Source organism: Phragmites australis, chromosome 8 (assembly GCF_958298935.1).
Source record: "Phragmites australis chromosome 8, lpPhrAust1.1, whole genome shotgun sequence".
Lineage (NCBI taxonomy): Eukaryota > Viridiplantae > Streptophyta > Magnoliopsida > Poales > Poaceae > Phragmites > Phragmites australis.
The window spans coordinates 19,004,391-19,022,695 of record NC_084928.1 but is presented as its reverse complement, the minus strand read 5'-3'; the positions used below and the strand labels follow the sequence as shown (position 1 = coordinate 19,022,695).

Genomic DNA, 18,305 nt, shown 5'->3' with positions numbered 1-18,305 from the left:
CTGTCAGTCTTTTCAAGACTCAATATGTTGTGACACTTGATGAGGAAGGAAATCTTGATATCAATCATAAGTTTTGTTCATAGTCATTAGGAAAAATCATCCTCTAGTAATGGCTAAGAACGAGGACGTGGCCATAGTTTTTGGAGGAAAGAAAAGGGTCGTTGTAAATAGTTACAACGATGCTAGATTACAAATCAACAAAGGAATCATGGTGTTGAATCTAGTTTTATATAAATGATGGAACATGAGCTAGAAATGTTCCATGCAAGAACTGTTGCCTACTCTACAACTATTGCTAAGTACACCATCATTTTTTATGTTGCATTGGAGATTACTTGGATCAGAAAATTAGTTTTTGAGTTATGTGTGGTTTCCAATGTGTTCAGTCTGATGGATCTCTTTGTTGATAGCAAACCTTTGGCTTGAGCATTGGGAGCATTGGTACCACCATAATTTCAAGCATGCACTTTGGCATGGATATATAATTTTGAATTGAATACATGCAATGGGTATTGGATACCCATCAGATTGGATCCATTAGCTTGTCTTATCTTACAGCTTGAAAGAGGGCGCACTATCGAGTAATAGATATTGGATACCTATGTGACTGGCTCTAGTGGAAGTACTAAAGTTTTGGTGATATGTCATAAAGGCAGTCATGGGGATGATTGTATCACATCTATGTTTGTGTTGTCTCAAGTAATTTGTTACACTATTCCTTGAATGATCATTATAGATATTGATCCGCAAGTATGTGACTTGCTCATGAGACTTATTGTTTGATATCATTCTAAAATGGTTCCTGGTTTTGTATCATCATGTGGAATAATGATGGTTCACAAACCAACACATGTATTGATTGATGATCATATTTTATGGATCATAGATATGAAGATATCAAATTAATAATATGGACACATGTTAGCGAATATGCTGTTGGACAGACCCACCTCGAGACACTACTGGAGTAGTTATATGAAGTGCCATTAGTTGTGGCCTCAAATGGTGTACCTGCAGAATCCTTTGACTTGAGATCGTCACTGATTTCAGAATGTGTAGTAACACACTTAGAGGGTTCCAACGCTACTCCATAACTGGGTAGTTAAAAAAGTTACTTTCAAATATGTTATGAAACATGTCATGGGATATGAACGATCAATATGGAATTTGCCCCTCCTAGATAACGAGAGAGATATCTCTGGGCCCTTCGAGATAGTTGGATTGAAAAAGTGTATGGTCATGCTAATATGATTAAAGAGTTAATCATGATGAATCCACTACTTGATCGAGTGAATAGTAGAGCTATCATAATAATGGTATGAATCTCATCTTGAGTTTGACTGGTATCATGTGGTAAAGGGATTGGTGCATGAGTATGTTAATGTTCAGTCGATATGATCTTTGTGTGCATTCATGAGTCAATATGTCTTACTAGGTACTGCTATTATTCAGAAAGGGTTTCCGGTTAGCGATCGTTTACACATGAACCTAACGGGTCACACACTTAAAGGGATGAAATTTAAAACTTGCATGAATTGACTCTAGTGCAAGTGGGAGATTGCTGATGATATGCCCTAGAGGTGATCATGTATGCAGATTGGATCTACGAATTAGATTTAATATGATTGAATGTCTATTAGAGTTTAGAATTATGATGTGCTTTAATAAGATTAAAAGCCCATTATCATACTCTATATAAGAGGAGGCAGGAGCTGTGGGTGCAAGAGTTGATTTTGTCGCTAAAATCCTAGCCATCACCTCTTCCCGAACTCCCTGCAAAACCCTAGTCGGGTGCGCGGTACTAGCACACTGGTGTATGACGTTTTCATCACTGTACATGTGGATACCGTGGAGACACTACTACAATTGCTACGGTACTGATCAGTGACAAGGAAACTAGGGCGAATTCGATTACTTTCTCATCGCGATCGAGGACGTGATCGAGGCTTCCTATTCATGGTCAATGAAGTGGTCGACATGATCAACTAATTAGTCGAAGATGCAGTGCCCATAGTCGGAGATGGCCAAGGGCGTTGTGCCAATGGTCGAAGCTGGTCAAGAACGCGCAAAAAGTTGGATCGAAGACCCGTCTATAATCCTCCACTCATAAGATTTCCTGATTAAATACGATAATTTTTTTTATTTATACTAGCCTAGCCTACCTATTCCCGACAAAAAAACGTCGCTGCCAGTTTTGGCTCTCTCAGTAACAGGCACCTGGGTGTTAGATGATCCTCTTCGCAAATCTCACGGCACAAAATCATCATCTTTTGTTTTCCCCTTTATTCGGCTCAACAGGGATGCCCGATGTCGCCGCCGGCCGAGCGGCGGTAATCTCCTTCTGGTTGTCGAAGGAAGTATCGTTGTTAGCACCAGAAGATGACGCAGAAAGTTTGCCCAGGCCTTGGACGGCCGGAGCAGAGCTCAGTTGACGTTGTCGCACCCCGGTGTCGACCTGCGCGTTGGGCACAGCAGTCACGCCCAACGCCCTGGCATCCGTCTTCGTCCACTCTCCACTTTCCACGACCCGCGCCCCGACCACGACCACCATGGCCAGAACCCGCACGGTGTCCCTGATGACCACCACGGTTTGCGCCATCACCACCGCGAGTCTGGTACCCACCACGGGCGCCGTTGCCGTCGCCTCCACCACGGAATCCGGGGTGGGAGAAGCGCGTTTGTCGGTTGTCGCGGCCGCCGAAGCCACGCCCGGCCCATCCATCGCGGTCGCTGATGCCACGCCCGGCCGCACTGAAGCTTCGTTGTAATGCAGCCCCAATGGTGAGGCGTGGCGAGATCCGAGGCGAGGGCAGAGGCCCTTTCCAGCGGCCAGCAGCAGCCGTTTGCGATGAAATCAGCCGATGAGCAGACACCGCCGCGAGAGGCGCCTCCCCAGGACCTGCACAAGCGACAGCATTCCTTACCTCGGATTGGGTCGTCCTTGATCCAGGCGCGAGAGAAAATGAACTGCCGGCCTGATCGTTTGTGGAGAGAGAATTATCGAAAATTCCGGCGTCACCCGTGAGGGATGGAGTTGCACCATCAGTAAGTGCATGTCGATCAGCCGGAGCGGCACCAGCCGGCGTCCGACGCACTCACGCCGACCACACAGCCGCGACCGGCGCACCAGACGCCATCACAAGCTCATCGACGAACCGCGATAGATCCTCGCGTCGCTTCCGCCTTCGCTCCTCCAATTCTTCCGCTGTTTCGACCAGAGGCGTACTACCCAAGCGTTGGCGTCGCCGATCCGGGCGGATGAACGGCGCCAACCGCCCATCCGGAATGCCATCTCCTCTAGCTACCTGGGGGCGAGGGAGCCCTCACATGACGGTCTCGTTTGCATGTGTGGACGGCAGATGGATTTCCATGCCACTGTGTTCACCACTAGAGTATTCAGTGCCTCCCTTCACTACACCACGACACAAAATCATCGACAAAGCCTGAATGCTAGATAATTACCGACCAATTGTTTGTCGATGCAGATGGAATTGCCAGCCAATTGTTTGCCGCAATGTCTTGCTGACTGATCGTTTATCAGTGATATTCTGTTTTTACTGACCGATGTTTGAACGGTAACTCTGTGTTGTGGTGTAATGTTTACAGAATATGGTGCATCGTGGCTTGTCAATCTTCTCCATGGTCTCTGCGGGTAGGTATAGTCAGATGGCGGCTGTGGCGTAGGTGGGCAAGGTTGATATGAACAAATGGTGCATGAGCTGCGCCCACCTGGAGTGAGAAGATGCGTGCACCACTTGGGGATGCGTTGTTCGACCTTGATGGCTAACGCATCAAGAAAATGCATCGGGATCTTCTTATCGGAGAGGGGCATACCAAGGTAGCTCCAGGAAGGTAGCTAGCTGTAGGCAACTAAGGAGAGAAGAAAGGGCAGAAGCTTCGCTCGATGGCACGCGGAGCGGGACGAAGGTGCTCCTGTGGAAGTTGATGCCGAGACCAGTGGCGCTGAAGGAGGTACTTGAGGCGGTAAAGCTGCCTGAAGTCAGCACAGAGGAGGATCAGAGTACGTATTGTCTGCGTACTTGTGCTTCATCCAGAGTAGCGGTGTGAGCAATCGACGTCGATGAGCTAGCGAAGGAGGTCCACGGCGATGAAAAAGAGATAGGTTCTCAGCTTTTATCAACGGATCACTCTGACAGTAGCCCTTTGCGGTTGCTGCACTTGATCCAAGGGCCCGGAACATTGTTCAAGAGGAAGGCATTCTTGCTAGTGGGCAACACATTTCTAACCCAGCATGATCGCCAGGTTGGTCCGAATCCACGCGCTGATAGAACGGACGGTGAAGTTGTCCGTGATGCTGCCCCCTTTGATGAAGCGACTGTTCCGATGACACAAGCTTAGTGATGCGGTGTTGCAGGCGGTTTGTGAGGATCTTGGTGGCAGTCTTGGAGGCTGATAGGATGGAAGCCATCAGCTGTGACGATGGAACGTCCTCCTTTTTCAGCAGCAACACGTTGCTATAGGGTCACAAAAGCAACTCTCGTTCCGGCTCATCTTGTTTCCATGTAGTAAGAAATACTAGACAAAAGCAACGCTCCCTTGTCGTGTTCACCAGTACGCTGGACAAAAGCAACCCCTTCGGTTCTCAACTTGTCTGATGTCTTGCCAGCTTGATCAGTTGCTACTTCCGTTTCATCCCCCTTTCGAGCATGCTGGACGAAAGCAGCCCTTGTTCCGTTTCATCTTAATTGCTTGCTAGTACTGCTGGACAAAAGCAACACTTCCGTTAATCGAGTTTCAGAGTATGGTCACCTCGCCTAACAATACAGCCTGCACATGACCTCCACAGTCCAATTCTAATGCAGAAATCAAGCTATTGCTGCCAAAACAGTTACTAAATTAACATCATTCAATTCGCTTTAGCAGACACACAGCTTCACATTTCAACGAAAAGGCCACGCAGAAATCAGGGGGCCCAAACGCCAGGCCACTTATGCAACTGCTAAAAGGTCACACACTTACACGTGTTGCACGATGATCACCATCCAGCCTTGCAAGACAACCAGCAGGAGGCCCTCACACAACCTCTCCGATCCACTCAAACTTGGGACAAGTGACAAACAATATACTAATCAACACCATCATGATCATGTATGCTTATCTCATAGTCATCGACCAAACATGTCCACGTCATCCTTCCACCACCTCCCCCACTTATAAGTACTCCTTAACACCTCACCCTTCCTTCTCCATTTCATTCGATTTCCTTCCGGCTAACTCTCTTCTAGCTTAACTGCCTGCCGGCCATGGCAGCTCATGTGGACCCGCTCGTGGTGGGGAGGGTGATCGGCGACGTGGTTGACCTGTTCGTGCCGACGGTGGCCATGTCGGTGCGCTTCGGCACCAAGGACCTCACCAACGGCTGCGAGATCAAGCCTTCCGTCGCCACCGCCACGCCTGTGGTCCAGATCGCCGGCAGGGCCAACGACCTCTTCACTCTGGTCAGTACTCTCAAACATTTCTTCCAGCTCGTCACTTGGCGTGTATATATGGTCGAGAGTACTTGATCTGAATGCAATGTTTGATTTGACACAAGTATAATATACTACTACTTCCTTGTGCTGTGAATTGTGTTCAGGTTATGACTGATCCAGATGCTCCGAGCCCCAGCGAGCCAACCATGAGGGAGTGGCTTCACTGGTAACATTTAATTTGCAGTCTTGTCTTCTGTTCATGCTCTTTTTTTTAGTTGATTGCAGTTTTTATTTTTATTTTTGCTTTCTGGGGCTAATTTTGTTGCTTCGTTTGGGTGAAATCTTGGAAAAATTAAGGCTGGTGGTTAACATAGCAGGTGGAACAGATCCTTCTCAAGGTATACTATGCATGATATATAATGATTACTATATTCATGCTTAGTTGTATATTTGTTCTTTGTTTGTTTATTTTTACTATCTTTATTTCTTTTCTTTTTACTTCTACTATCTTTATTTCTAAGTAAGTTTAAAAGATTTTTTTTCAGTAGTTATTATTTCGTCTTTTATGTCCACATCCACTTTCTACTGCAGATAGCACACCTGAATACCTGATATATGAGAGACGTACTACATTTTTACCTAACCATCTGTTTTGGAACCTTCTGAGGCCTCAAACCAATATAAGACTACATTTATTAAGGAAAAGAGAAGGGTTAACCTGTAGTAACTTCCAACACGACAAGTTGCAAGACATACACGTGTTGGATTGGAATGGATCGATGCATCTCGTATCATACATGTCGTGCAGGTGCTTCTTTCTATCCGTACCCAAAAGAACTGATCATACACTTTCTTATGTCACCCAACTGAAACATCTCAGAACCTTTTTTTTCGAAGAACAAAACATCTCAGAACTCAGAAGCAATATATGTGTTAAAAGCCCGATAGAACACTTGTGGACATTCATTGTTGATTCCAAATTCTCTGTCATACATAAGCTTCAAGAACATGCATGCATTCCTCTTAAATTAGGCCAGTTGTATGAAACAAATTAAAGGTACTATACAAAGCTAGGATTTTGATGGAGTAGGCTAGACTCTAAAGAAGGAGGCGATGGATGTGCAGGGTGCTCGTTTGTATGCGCCGATCCATTTATAGTATAGCTGCAGGTCGAGGTCGGCAGCAGGCGCCAGTGGGTGGCCGAAACCTGTCTCGCCGGGAGGCGAAGGACGAGGCGGCAGCGCGGCACACGAACGTTTCCTGGCCGGGGCTCCTCCACTGTGCGCGATGCCGCCCAGGACGCGTGTCGACCGCAGTTCCGCACCCCGGCGGTGATCCTCTCACCTTGCACAACACGCTGCCACCAAACTCGGCCGCATCTACACTAGTCCACCTCACCTGGTCCCCTTCTTTCCCCTTTTCTTTTCGGCTCCTGGTCTAACGCACTAACGCTAATAATGAAAGAAACACAAGGTAATTCACGTTTCTTATCTGTGTAAGTGATTTGGCGCGCCTAAGCTTTTTCTTAATTTTCTTATTGACTCGTCAAATTAAAGATTAAGTGCATGTTTGATAAAACACAAGCGCACACTTCGACAAGCAAGAAAGAATCTTGCCACACCTTTGGAGTCATCGACACATGAGACCGTAGCAGCGGAAAAGAAATCTATGGCTATGCCTAGAGAGGCCATAAGTTTATGTATGCTGTGGTTGCTCATTGAGCTGTGAGTCTGTCTTTACTCACTGTATGAATCTTCATCTGCGAATTTACGAAAGCGTAGGAAAATTGCACCCTTGTCAAACCGTGCCTGTTTCCTTGCGCACTAACTCTGGTGAGCTACGTGCGAGTATATCAAGTATAAGACCCTACCATGCATTTCACTGTGGATACCAGGAAAAGCTCTTTGATCCTTGGATGGACGTAGAATTCTTACTTTACTCCCTTCTTTTTTGCTGGAATTCTTCCTTTATTCAAGATTCTGATGAGAAAGAGCATGTGGCCAGTTCTCTTGGTTCCGCCTTGAGTCTTGATGCCGACTGTTCCATGATAAGCTCCACCAGTCTATACGTGTCGCCGAGCACTTTCGTTTGTTCGGTGTGCTTACGCTCGGGTACATCTGGTCTGCAGGTGAGGTGGTGGTGCCGTACACGGGCCCACACCCGCCGGTGGGCATCCACCGCTACGTGCTGGTGCTGTACCAGCAGAAGTCGCGCGTGGTGGCTCCGGCCCCGGCGCCAGGGGCGGAGGCGGCGCGCGCGCGCTTCACCACTCGCGCCTTCGCCGACCGCCACGAGCTGGGCCTCCCCGTCGCCGCCATGTACTTCAACGCGCAGAAGGAGCCCGCCAACCGGCGCCGCCACTACTGACCGGCAGGTCGGCAATAAGGCATAATCAAGAGAGCCGGCGCGTGTGATCTCGGCCGTCTCCCAGTATTAGCTGTTGTGTTGTCTGCTGTTTAGTCTGAACCGTATGTATGGTCTTGTCTCCTGTGATTGTGATGTCTCCCGTTAATCCATGCACCCGCCTAATCTTGGTTTTTAATCTATATTAATATAAAAACATAAGTTGATTGTTTTCCTACATACATCCTATTTATCGTATATTAGTCAATTTGCATCATCTGATTGATTTCATCCAACAGTTTAGACAGATTTAATAGTCTGTTAGACTATCTAGGGGCTCAGAGCTTCTTAGATAGTCCTTTCTGTCCCCACCTAGTCTCCTCTGCTTGATTTATGGAGAGAATTAATTCCTTTTTTTCGATTTATTTTCTTCTGAGATCTCTATAAAAAAAATAATTAATATCAAATCTATAGTTGCATAATTTGTACAGACAATTTTGGTAGTTAATTAATTAATTAATTATTTTTCTCGATCTGGTTAGTTATCCTTCGCGAGATCTTGGACTGATCGATGAGTGATCCTGGACTGATGAACTTTTGTCGCGACAAGAACGTGGTTGATGGAATCTTTGTCAGCTATAGTAGCTGCATTTGCATGTACGAATGTTTCGTTGATGGCCAGCTGCTTGTGATGGATAAATCCAGGGAGAGACATTGTCGACTGCAGACTAGCCAGGGGGAGACGGTCCATAGCTAGGTTTTCGAACAATGAACATCGGACGAGGTGGAGTCTCGTCATCTGATAGGAGCTACAGTTGGGTATACCATAGCATCTCTAATGTTAGAAATAGCTAGAGAATATATTTTTAATGTTATAACCAGTACGATTTTTTTAGACTTTATAGAGGAAAGAGATTAGCAAATACTAGTTTTTGAAGAGAATAGATAAAGTGTTAGTACATATAAGTCACTCAGTATCTCTATCTGTAAGATATGAAGAATTGTGAACAGCAGAAACCATATAAATTTTAAAAAATGTACTTTTTTAACTAAAAGATAATAACTATCTATAATTATTAGAGATACCCCAGTGGCACCACAAGGCCACACTAGCTCACTGGCAAGGTCAGGCCAGCAGAAACCTCTGCTCTTCGAGCAACTCCAACGTTATAATTTTGTGTGCGTATGTGCGGCAGGTGGGGGCAAGGAGCGGAAAGGTATCAGGGGACAAAAACTGGGTCCGGAAAGAATATTCGCCTCCAAGCACCGAGGGCTACCACTGCAATGCTCGATGCTATAAAAAAAAGGCAGCACCAGAGCAACTTCATGCATCGGTGCCAATTAAATAAAAAATAATTGCTCGCTCGGCTCCACGCCATTTTACTCCGCGCCTGCCCATCTCCATGACGCTCCTGTTGGCAGCGAACCTCCCTCTCTCACCGGGGCTCTTCGTAGAGCGTGATGTGCCTATTGCTAAAGGAATCCGAGGTTTCATGAACCTCTATTGCTCGCTTGGCTATGTGCCTTTTTACACCGCGATTGCCCATCTCCATGGTGCCCCTGTCGGCAGGGAACCTCCCACTCTCACTGGGGCTTGTCTTCGTAGAGCATGACGTACTCATCGCTCATATAATTGGAGGTTTTGTGAATCTCTTCAGTAGATATGTATATAGGTTGTAGGTCTTAGATTTATATGAGTGGGTGTCAAGGATTTATTTCTGATAATGTATCAAAAAATAACGGGTTATCTTTATGAATCAGAAACATGAAGTGAGGCACACGTGATGTATACAAGTTGGATCTTCGATTAGAGTAATACCTTATGTCCTGTGTGAATGATTATATATATGTATTTAACCGAGTACTAACAATATCGCTAACCTATTACAAGGAGTAGATTAGATCTAATCTAATCTAGGACTAAAGTCGTCGAGTTTCTTTTGCGTTAAGGTCATGATGCTTGTCTCGAGTAGCTGAAAAAAAGAGCCTCTCCTAGAGGATCCGGGTCCCCGCCTTATATAGGGTAATATACCGTCTCCTATCTATCCGTACTCGATAGGAAGTCTTTCTTGTCGTCCAAGTAGATAGATCTATTATGGTACTAGTCTTCTCAAGTTGGGTGAGTAATCGAGACCTTTTTAGTATACACATTCTAGATTCCAGGAGTATCAGATACCATAGATTCAGTTCCATAATATCCCAAGTTGTTAAGTATGCACATGATATACCATATCTGTATATGATATACTCCTTATACGTATATACCTCATAGTTAGATATTCGACAATCCTTATGTGTATACACCACATAGTTAGATATTCAACTTTACCTTTGGGGGTGCTTGACACTATCTCCAACAAGCTATATATGACATCCAAAACATTTTTCTTTCTTCCATTGTGTCTGCACCTCATGACGTGAAGTGTGTAGGATGGCGGAATTCACTCCTTGGATCCTGAAAGGAGCATTCGTGTAGAAGGATGACTTGGTGGAGGTCCATCGTCTAGGGTTTAGTCGGTGAAACTGGGAGATGATCAGAGCCTCGAACGGGCTCTTGGTCGTCATCGAGCGAGGGCGTCAGATTAAAGGTAGGGTAATTTACCCGGTGACCGTATAGTTTTGTGATCTCCTATCGCTTTCCTATAATGCATTCTGAGTGAACCTTGAGGGGTTTGCAGTGCACAAGGATGGGAAGTGATTCATCATCATTGTGCCAAGGATGTCGTGCTTTCATCTTCAGATGACGAAGTGAGTTGACATTTATCTTATCAACGGACCACCATAACGGTTTTAGGTCTATAGTTGCAGGTTTTGGTGGCATATTTCAGATTTTCTGGATGGATTGGTTTCAGAGGATCCATCGGGAGTTGTGGTGACATTGGAACTATCGATACATGAGTTCACTACAAAACCAGACTTATATGCAGGCCCATCACTGTCGGTTCCTAATGGGCTGGCCAGTGATATGGCATCACTACCAGTTCATAAGCCGCGCAAAAAGAATTAGTCATCATGGCTTAGGAACTGGCAGTGATAAGTGTCATCACTGCCGTCGATGGATTGAGCCAGCATTGATAGCATAACATCACTTCTAGCTGGTTGAATGAGTCGGCAGTGATGCCCCCTTCTCCGCCTTCTCCAAGCTCGAGCTAACAGATAGTTCGATCAAAACTTTCTTTCCCCCTCACAAACTCTCACATAGCAGCACCCACTACATTCCATCTCCCCTTTTGATTACCCCACCACTCAAGCTCATATTTGGTCAAGAAGAAGGTCTAGATGAGCTCTCTCTATCTATCCAAACAAAATCCTTTCTTTCTTCTCTATTTGCTCATTTGCCTTTTTCTTCATTTTTTGGCAAGTGAACCCTGGATTTTTTCCAAACAGAAAGCAAGCTTCTAGGAGCCTCTTGAGCTCAAGTAAGTTGAAATTCCCAAGTTAAATCCTATATTTAGCATTTTAACTCAAAATGTTACCTTAAAACCAAAGTTGATCTTATCCCTTATTTTGATTTTTAATTAATTAGAAGATTTCACCATGATATTTAGGTATGTAGCAAGGTCCAATTGTATTTTTGATATTTTATTTAATTAGCAAGCCCCAATATAGAAACTTTATGTATTAGCGTTTTTGTTTTTCATGTTTTCTTATTGAGTCATAGATAAGGGGTTGAATAAAAAAAAAATTCTAGGGATGACACCTACAAAACTCATCGGAAGCGGCTCCTCCAACCCAGACCAATTGCCGATAAGAGATGATGAGGTAATTTATTTGTTGGTGATCACAAAATCTTATAGATTTTCTGAATTTGGATTTACAATAATGATATAATTGTAGATGGACAGAAGATGGATGTACGATGCGAGCCATGTGAGTGCAGAGTACAAGAATGGCGTGGATTATTTCCTGGTACAAGCCACGACGCACAAGTCAAATACACAATCTCAATATATGTGATGTCCAATGTTGATTGCAAGAACAAGAAACAAATTTCCACCACCCAATAGATATATTCCCACTTGATGCTAAGTGGCTTTATGCCTGGCTATACTCATTGGACCGAGCACAATGAAGCTGAGATCATATAGGAAGGACAATACATTGGCAGAGAAAACGAAGACTTGTGCACCGATATGCCAGCTGACGAATACACCAATATATCGCATGCTGGAGATACATTGGTCGATGATGATCTAGAGGAGATGTTGGCTGATGCAGTGGCACGCCAAGGAATGCAAGAATGATGGAATGCTGAGACACCCCGCTGATTCTACGCAGTGAAGAAACATCGATACAAAATACAAGGAGTCATTTGCAGAAGATGTGAGGAATATAAGATTTGGGTTGAGTACGGATGGGATGAATCCATTCGGCAATATGAGCAGTATTCATAGCACTAGGACTTGGCCTGTGACTTTATGTATCTACAACCTTCCTCCGTAGTTGTGTATAAGGCGGAAGTACATTATGATGCCGATGCTAATACCAGGGTCGAAGCAACCTGGCAATGATATCGATGTCTACCTGAAATCATTAATGAAAGATTTTGTAATACTGTGAAACGATGGTGTGCAGGTATGGGATGCATACAAACGAGAGAAATTCACCCTACGCGCAATGCTACTTGTAACAATCTAGGATTGGTCAGCCCTTGGCAACCTATCAGGCCAGATTGTTAAAGGCTACTGTGCATGCGTACATTGTTAGGATGAAATGGAGAGCTTGTGGCTGAAGAATAACCAAAAAAATAGTGTACCTAGATCATCGTAAATTTGTTTGCAAGGATCACCCATACTGCAACAATAGGAGAGCTTTTGATGGAAAAGTTGAGACTCGATCACTTTCTAAGTATCGCACTGGGAGACAGGTATATGAGATGGTAAAGAGACTTAGGATTATCCTTGCAAAGGGACGTGGGAGTATACAGGTTCCAAAATCTAATCTTAGAGCTCTTATGTTAAAAAAGAAATTTATTTTTTATGACTTAGCTTATTGGTCGAATTTGGTGGTTCACACAATCGATGTCATGTATATTGAGAAGAACGTGTGTGATAGCTTGATTGGTACATTACTAGACATACCTGGCAAAACAAAGGATACACACCAAGAAAGGAAGGACATGAAATATTTGAAACTCAGACAGGATCTACATCCCAAAGATATGGAAGAAGGTGACAAATATCTTGGTCCCGCTAGCTAAAGTCTAAGCAAGGCAGATAAAATTGCAATGTGCAAGTGTTTGCATGGAATCAAAGTTCCATCCGGTTACTCTGCCAACATAAAAAGACTAGTAAACATTAAAGATTTGAAATTAACTGGCATGAAGTCTCATGATTGTCATATGATGATGACACATATGCTTCCAATTGCAGTTAGAGGTATTTTGCCATCGAAGATCCGAAATCCAATCATAAAGCTGTGTTCGTTCTTCAACGAGATATCACAGGAGGCCATCAATTCGACCAAGCTAGATAAGCTGCAAGAAGACGTGGTAGAGACTCTATCCCATCTTAAGGCATTATGCCCTCCATCATTTTTTGATATCATGCTGCATCTCATTGTTCACATTGTGAAAGAGATACGGATTCTTGGCCCCGTGCTTTTGCATCAGATGTACCCTTTCGAAAGGTTAATGAGAGTTCTGAAGAAATATGTTTGTAACCGAAATTGGCCAGAAGGATGCAAGGCCAAGGGCTACAGAATCAGGAGGTCATTGTTTCTATGTCGGCTACATGAATCTCAACTCGATTGGTGTGCCTATATCTTACCATGAGGGGAGGCTATAGGGGAAAGGGACGATAGGTGCAAACTCATTCCGCACTAATGACCTTGTTTCATTCATGCAAGCACATATCACAGTTCTGTAACAATCAATTATAGTGGACCCATATGTCGAAGAACACCAAAACATGCTATGCACCAGAAACCTAGGGAAGTCCGATGTTTGGATCGCGTGAGAGCACCGAGATCATTTTGGTGCTTGGTTATGTAGACATGTGATGTATAAGAAGATAGAGTGTTCTCAGTTGACTAAGTTGGCTCACGCACCGTCAATTACAATCCTCACATTCTAAGGATATGACATAAATGGCTATACATTTTATACGAGAGCTCAGGATAATAAGAGCGCCAACCAAAATATTGGTGTTCGTATAAATACCTAAGATTGCAATGGAAATAGAGAGACCTACTACGGATTCGTAGAGGAGATCTGGGAGCTCGACTATGGAGTGTTAAAGGTTCCTCTTTTCCTTTGCCAATAGGTTAGACTCCCAGGGGGTGTGAAGATTGATAAGTACGGTATGACTACAGTGGACCAAAAACTCGTTGGATATAGAGAAGAATCATTCGTACTTACGAATGATGTTATGCAAGCTTCTATGTAAAGGACCAGGACCCAGCTAATAAGGAGGAGCACCACGTGGTTTTTCAAGGAAAAAGAAGGATTATCAAAGTAGAGAATGTTGTTGACGAGGAAGACTACAATCAATTAGACGCGCTACCTCCTTTTGGAGTGGACTTTGACCTAGGTCCCATATAAGACACCGACAAATCTTTTTATGTACACCATGATCATAATGAAGGGCGAATGGTTAAGATAAAGTAGCTAAATTATATTAATTACTATGTATGAATTTATTTTAGATGCAATTATACCTCACTTTTGTTATGGAAGCTTCAATTTGTAGTTTATGGTGGAAGATGTCTTTATTATTGAGCATATTGATTTTTTAGTTTTAATAATGAATTATCATAGCACAAACTAGCACTATTGCTATGTATTACTATTTTTTATTTTTAACGAATTACCTATAGTTATGAGCATTTTATTTTCAATTCTTAATGATTTAAAATATTTATCGATGAAATTAAGATATGTAGGAAGCTCCCATTATATTTTTTAATTAATTAGCAAGCCCTAATAGAAATTTAGGTATGAACATATTTATTTTAATTGTTTACTGAATTAGAAAATTGAACTAGGAAATTTAGGTATATACAAAACTTAATTTTGGTATATAGCAAGTCAAATTTAAATAAATATGTATTAGGATTTTAGGTAAATAGAATGTTAATAAATATAAATAGTATAAAATCAATCGAAATCACTTGAGTAGCGCAACAGTTTATTTGGTCTTATTGGTGCAGGTCGTGGGTTCCAGTCTCAACGTGCATACGCGAGACTAAAACAAAATTTTTCATCCCACCATACCAGCAGTGAAAGGGATTTCACTACCAGTGGATATACTGTGCCAGCAATGAAACTACTTTCACTGTCGATGGACTTATTGGGTCGGCGGTAAAAGTAGTTTCACTGCCGGTAGTCCTCTTGAGCCGGCAGTTAAGGTACCATTTCACTAATTAGCAAGTCCCAATATAGAAACTTAGGTATGAATATATTTATTTTAATTTTTTTATTGAAGTAGAAAATTGAACTAGAAAATTTAGGTATATATATATATATAACTTAATTTTGGTATATAGCAAGTTCAAATTTATATAAATATGTGTTAGGATTTTAGGTAAACAGAATGTTAATAAATATAGATAGTACAAACTCAATAAAAATCACTTAAGTAGGGTAGCGGTTTGTTCGATCTTACTTGGAGCAGGTTGTGAGTTCGAGTTTTTATGTGCGCATAAAGCTAAAATAAATTTTTGCACCCCGCGATACCAACAGTGAAAGGGGTTTCACTAGCGGTAGACATATTGGGCTGGCAGTGAAACTACTTTCACTATCAGTGGACTTATTGAGCCGACAGTGAAAATAGTTTTCACTGCCGTTACACCTCTTGAGACGTCAGTGAAGTTACTATTTCACTAATTAATAAGCCTCAATATAGAAACTTAGCTATGAACATATTTATTTTATTTTTTTATTGAATTAAAAAATTGAACCAGGAAATTTAGGTATATACAAAACTTAATTTTGGTATATAGCAAGTTCAAATTTAAATAAATATGTATTAGGATTTCGGGTCAAAAAATTATTAATAAATAAAGATAGTACAAATTCAGTCAAAATCACTTGAATAGCGTAGCAATTTGTTCAATCCTACTTGGTGCAGGTCGTGGGGTCGAGTCTCTGTGCACGCACATGAAGTTAAAATAATTTTTTTGCACCCTGTGGCACCAGCAGTGAAAGGGGTTTCACTGTCGATGGATATATTTTGCTGGTAGTGAAAATACTTTCACTGCTGATGGACTTATTGGGCTAGCAGTGAAACTATTTTTACTGCCGGTAGTCCTCTTGAGCTAACAGTGAAGGTACCATTTTACTACCGGTGGTCATATTGAGTCGATAGTAAAAGTCCTCCCCTATAAAATGGCTCGACGCCCAGCACCCTTGGACACTTTGAAAAAATATCCCCTTCCCTGTGCCCTCCGCCGCAACGCTTCTCGACGCCAAGAAACCCACACCACCGGAGGATCACGAGCCCGCACTGACGAGCCCCTACCCGTTGTCCCTGTCCTCCTTGACATCATCATTCTCCTCCCCATCGCCGTTGCCATCCTCCTCCCTGGCTCCATTTCCATCCTCCTCGATGCCCAGCCCACGCACTATCCCGCCCAGACCCTTGCCGTCTTGCAAGTACCGACCGTTCTGAACCTCATACTGACCTTCTTACCTCACCTCTCTTTCTCCTAGCTATTGTAATAGAGGAAAGTGGTATATAATCCTTAGTTGAAATTTAGGCATTAATTTTTTATCAATTCTTTAAAAAAGATTGTATTTGTGTTATGTAGTAGTAGTACTGACTCTGTATTTTTTTTTGCTGGCCTTGTTATCAAGGTCAAATTGATGCTTTCCTTGGGATTGTACACATGTAGTGGGATAAATATGGGTGCATAGTTCACTGCTACTGAGCTTGTGAAGGTGTTCTTCTCATTACATAACCATTCACCATCTTACAATCTTTTGAATATGGGAAGCATGTTGCGGTAAATGGCTGCAGGTGTTTTCTAAGGTTAGCCAAGGGGTATGTAAGAAACTAGTTGAATAAAATGTCATCTCACTGAATAGATATGACGAATATATCTCGCACAATCATGTAGGGATCTCATTGCCAATACTTTTTTAGAAAAGTAGCGAATGACACTAGATATTTAATTGAACTTGAGGTTGTTCCTTTACTGCAGTGGGAGATGCGAATAATGTTGCAAAGTTTAATTTGATGGTCTGCATAACATGTACATATCATGATCCTTTTAGTAAAGGTAGATGAAGAAATGAGTGATAGAAGTAGCAAATATTGTCTTATAATTAGTATGTCTTTTGGCATTAGTGTGAACTCTGTTTCAAAATATGCATAATAAAATTTTGTGATGGTAAAGAAAGCAAATATGGAAAAGTTGCATGCTTATATGAGAAGCTATATGTATCCAGATGAATTTATGTGTTGATGAATCATTAATGGTGCTAGATAGATATTAGATGTATCTAATGACAGTTTCCATTAATGCTCAATAACTTGATAATAGTATAATTAAAATTTTAATCGCACAAGATGCATATAAAAATTTGTAGCAAGTATGATCCAGCATAGTGATAAAGTCAGGCTCATAAATTGGGAGTTTGTATTCATGTTCGTTTAGCAAGTTAAACAACTAGGAATATTCTTGTCGCAGCGGTTACTTTGTAATAGTACTTTGATGCAAATTCGAGCTTAGAACATTGGGCAATGTATAAGGACGATAATGATCCTATTGCTAGAGCCTATTTTATAGATATTTCTAACCTTTTGCTATTCGTTGTTAGATGAGCAAATGATGAAAGGAGATAATTATCTCCATAATCTAATGCAAATGCTGTTAGGTTTCCAGATTTTACATTAAAATTGAGTTGTTATACACCATTTTTCAAGTAAATGCTCTCTACGGAGAAGCAAACATTTGTTCTGAAATACAATAAAATAGTGGCGATGATGATATGGCTCGAGACCATATTTCTTTATTACTTCTAGGACTTTAGTACTGATTACCTATTCGGAGAGGAAGGGTGTCCAGCTTGTATTGAGAGAAGCTACTCTCTGAACTAGTAGGATTAGCTCATAAATGTTTACTTGAGAAGAATGCTTTCTCTCTGAACAGGTAATCAGTACTGAAGTCCTAATAAGGCTATTTGCTAGAGACACTGTGCCTAATAGTTTTTTGCAAGAATATTCTTTGGTGTTAGTGTGGTTTGTAGTATATCTTTTTTGCATATTCTCTGAAATTTAGGACTGCTATGACATGGTATTGTTCATCGTGATCAACAAAGTGGAGTGTTCTTCAGTTGGGAGGAATGCCACACACAAGTTAATGGATTAAAAGGAGTATGTTACAAAGGATACAAGTCCAAATATAAAGCTGTTGCGATATACAATAGTCAAGTTATCCAAGTCGAGCTAAAATTGGCTAACTTCAAAAATAAGAAGAAGTGTGATTTCACGTGTAAAGATGTCATTATCCTAATTCTTGTTGTAATCATCATTATTTTACTATGTAAGCTGATATGACTTGTAAGATCAATGTGTCAACTGTCAGTAC

At 42.3% G+C, this 18,305-nt stretch overlaps 1 protein-coding gene across 1 annotated transcript; it reads left to right on the top strand.

Moving 5' to 3' along the window:
- Window positions 1-5,199: 5,199 nt before the first annotated feature.
- On the top strand, window positions 5,200-8,010 carry LOC133926731 (protein MOTHER of FT and TFL1 homolog 1). The gene is made up of 4 exons (XM_062372784.1): window positions 5,200-5,459; window positions 5,597-5,658; window positions 5,790-5,830; window positions 7,561-8,010. The coding sequence occupies exons 1-4, from the start codon at window positions 5,265-5,267 to the stop codon at window positions 7,797-7,799; spliced, it is 537 nt and encodes a 178-aa protein (XP_062228768.1). The 5' UTR covers window positions 5,200-5,264; the 3' UTR covers window positions 7,800-8,010.
- Window positions 8,011-18,305: the final 10,295 nt, after the last annotated feature.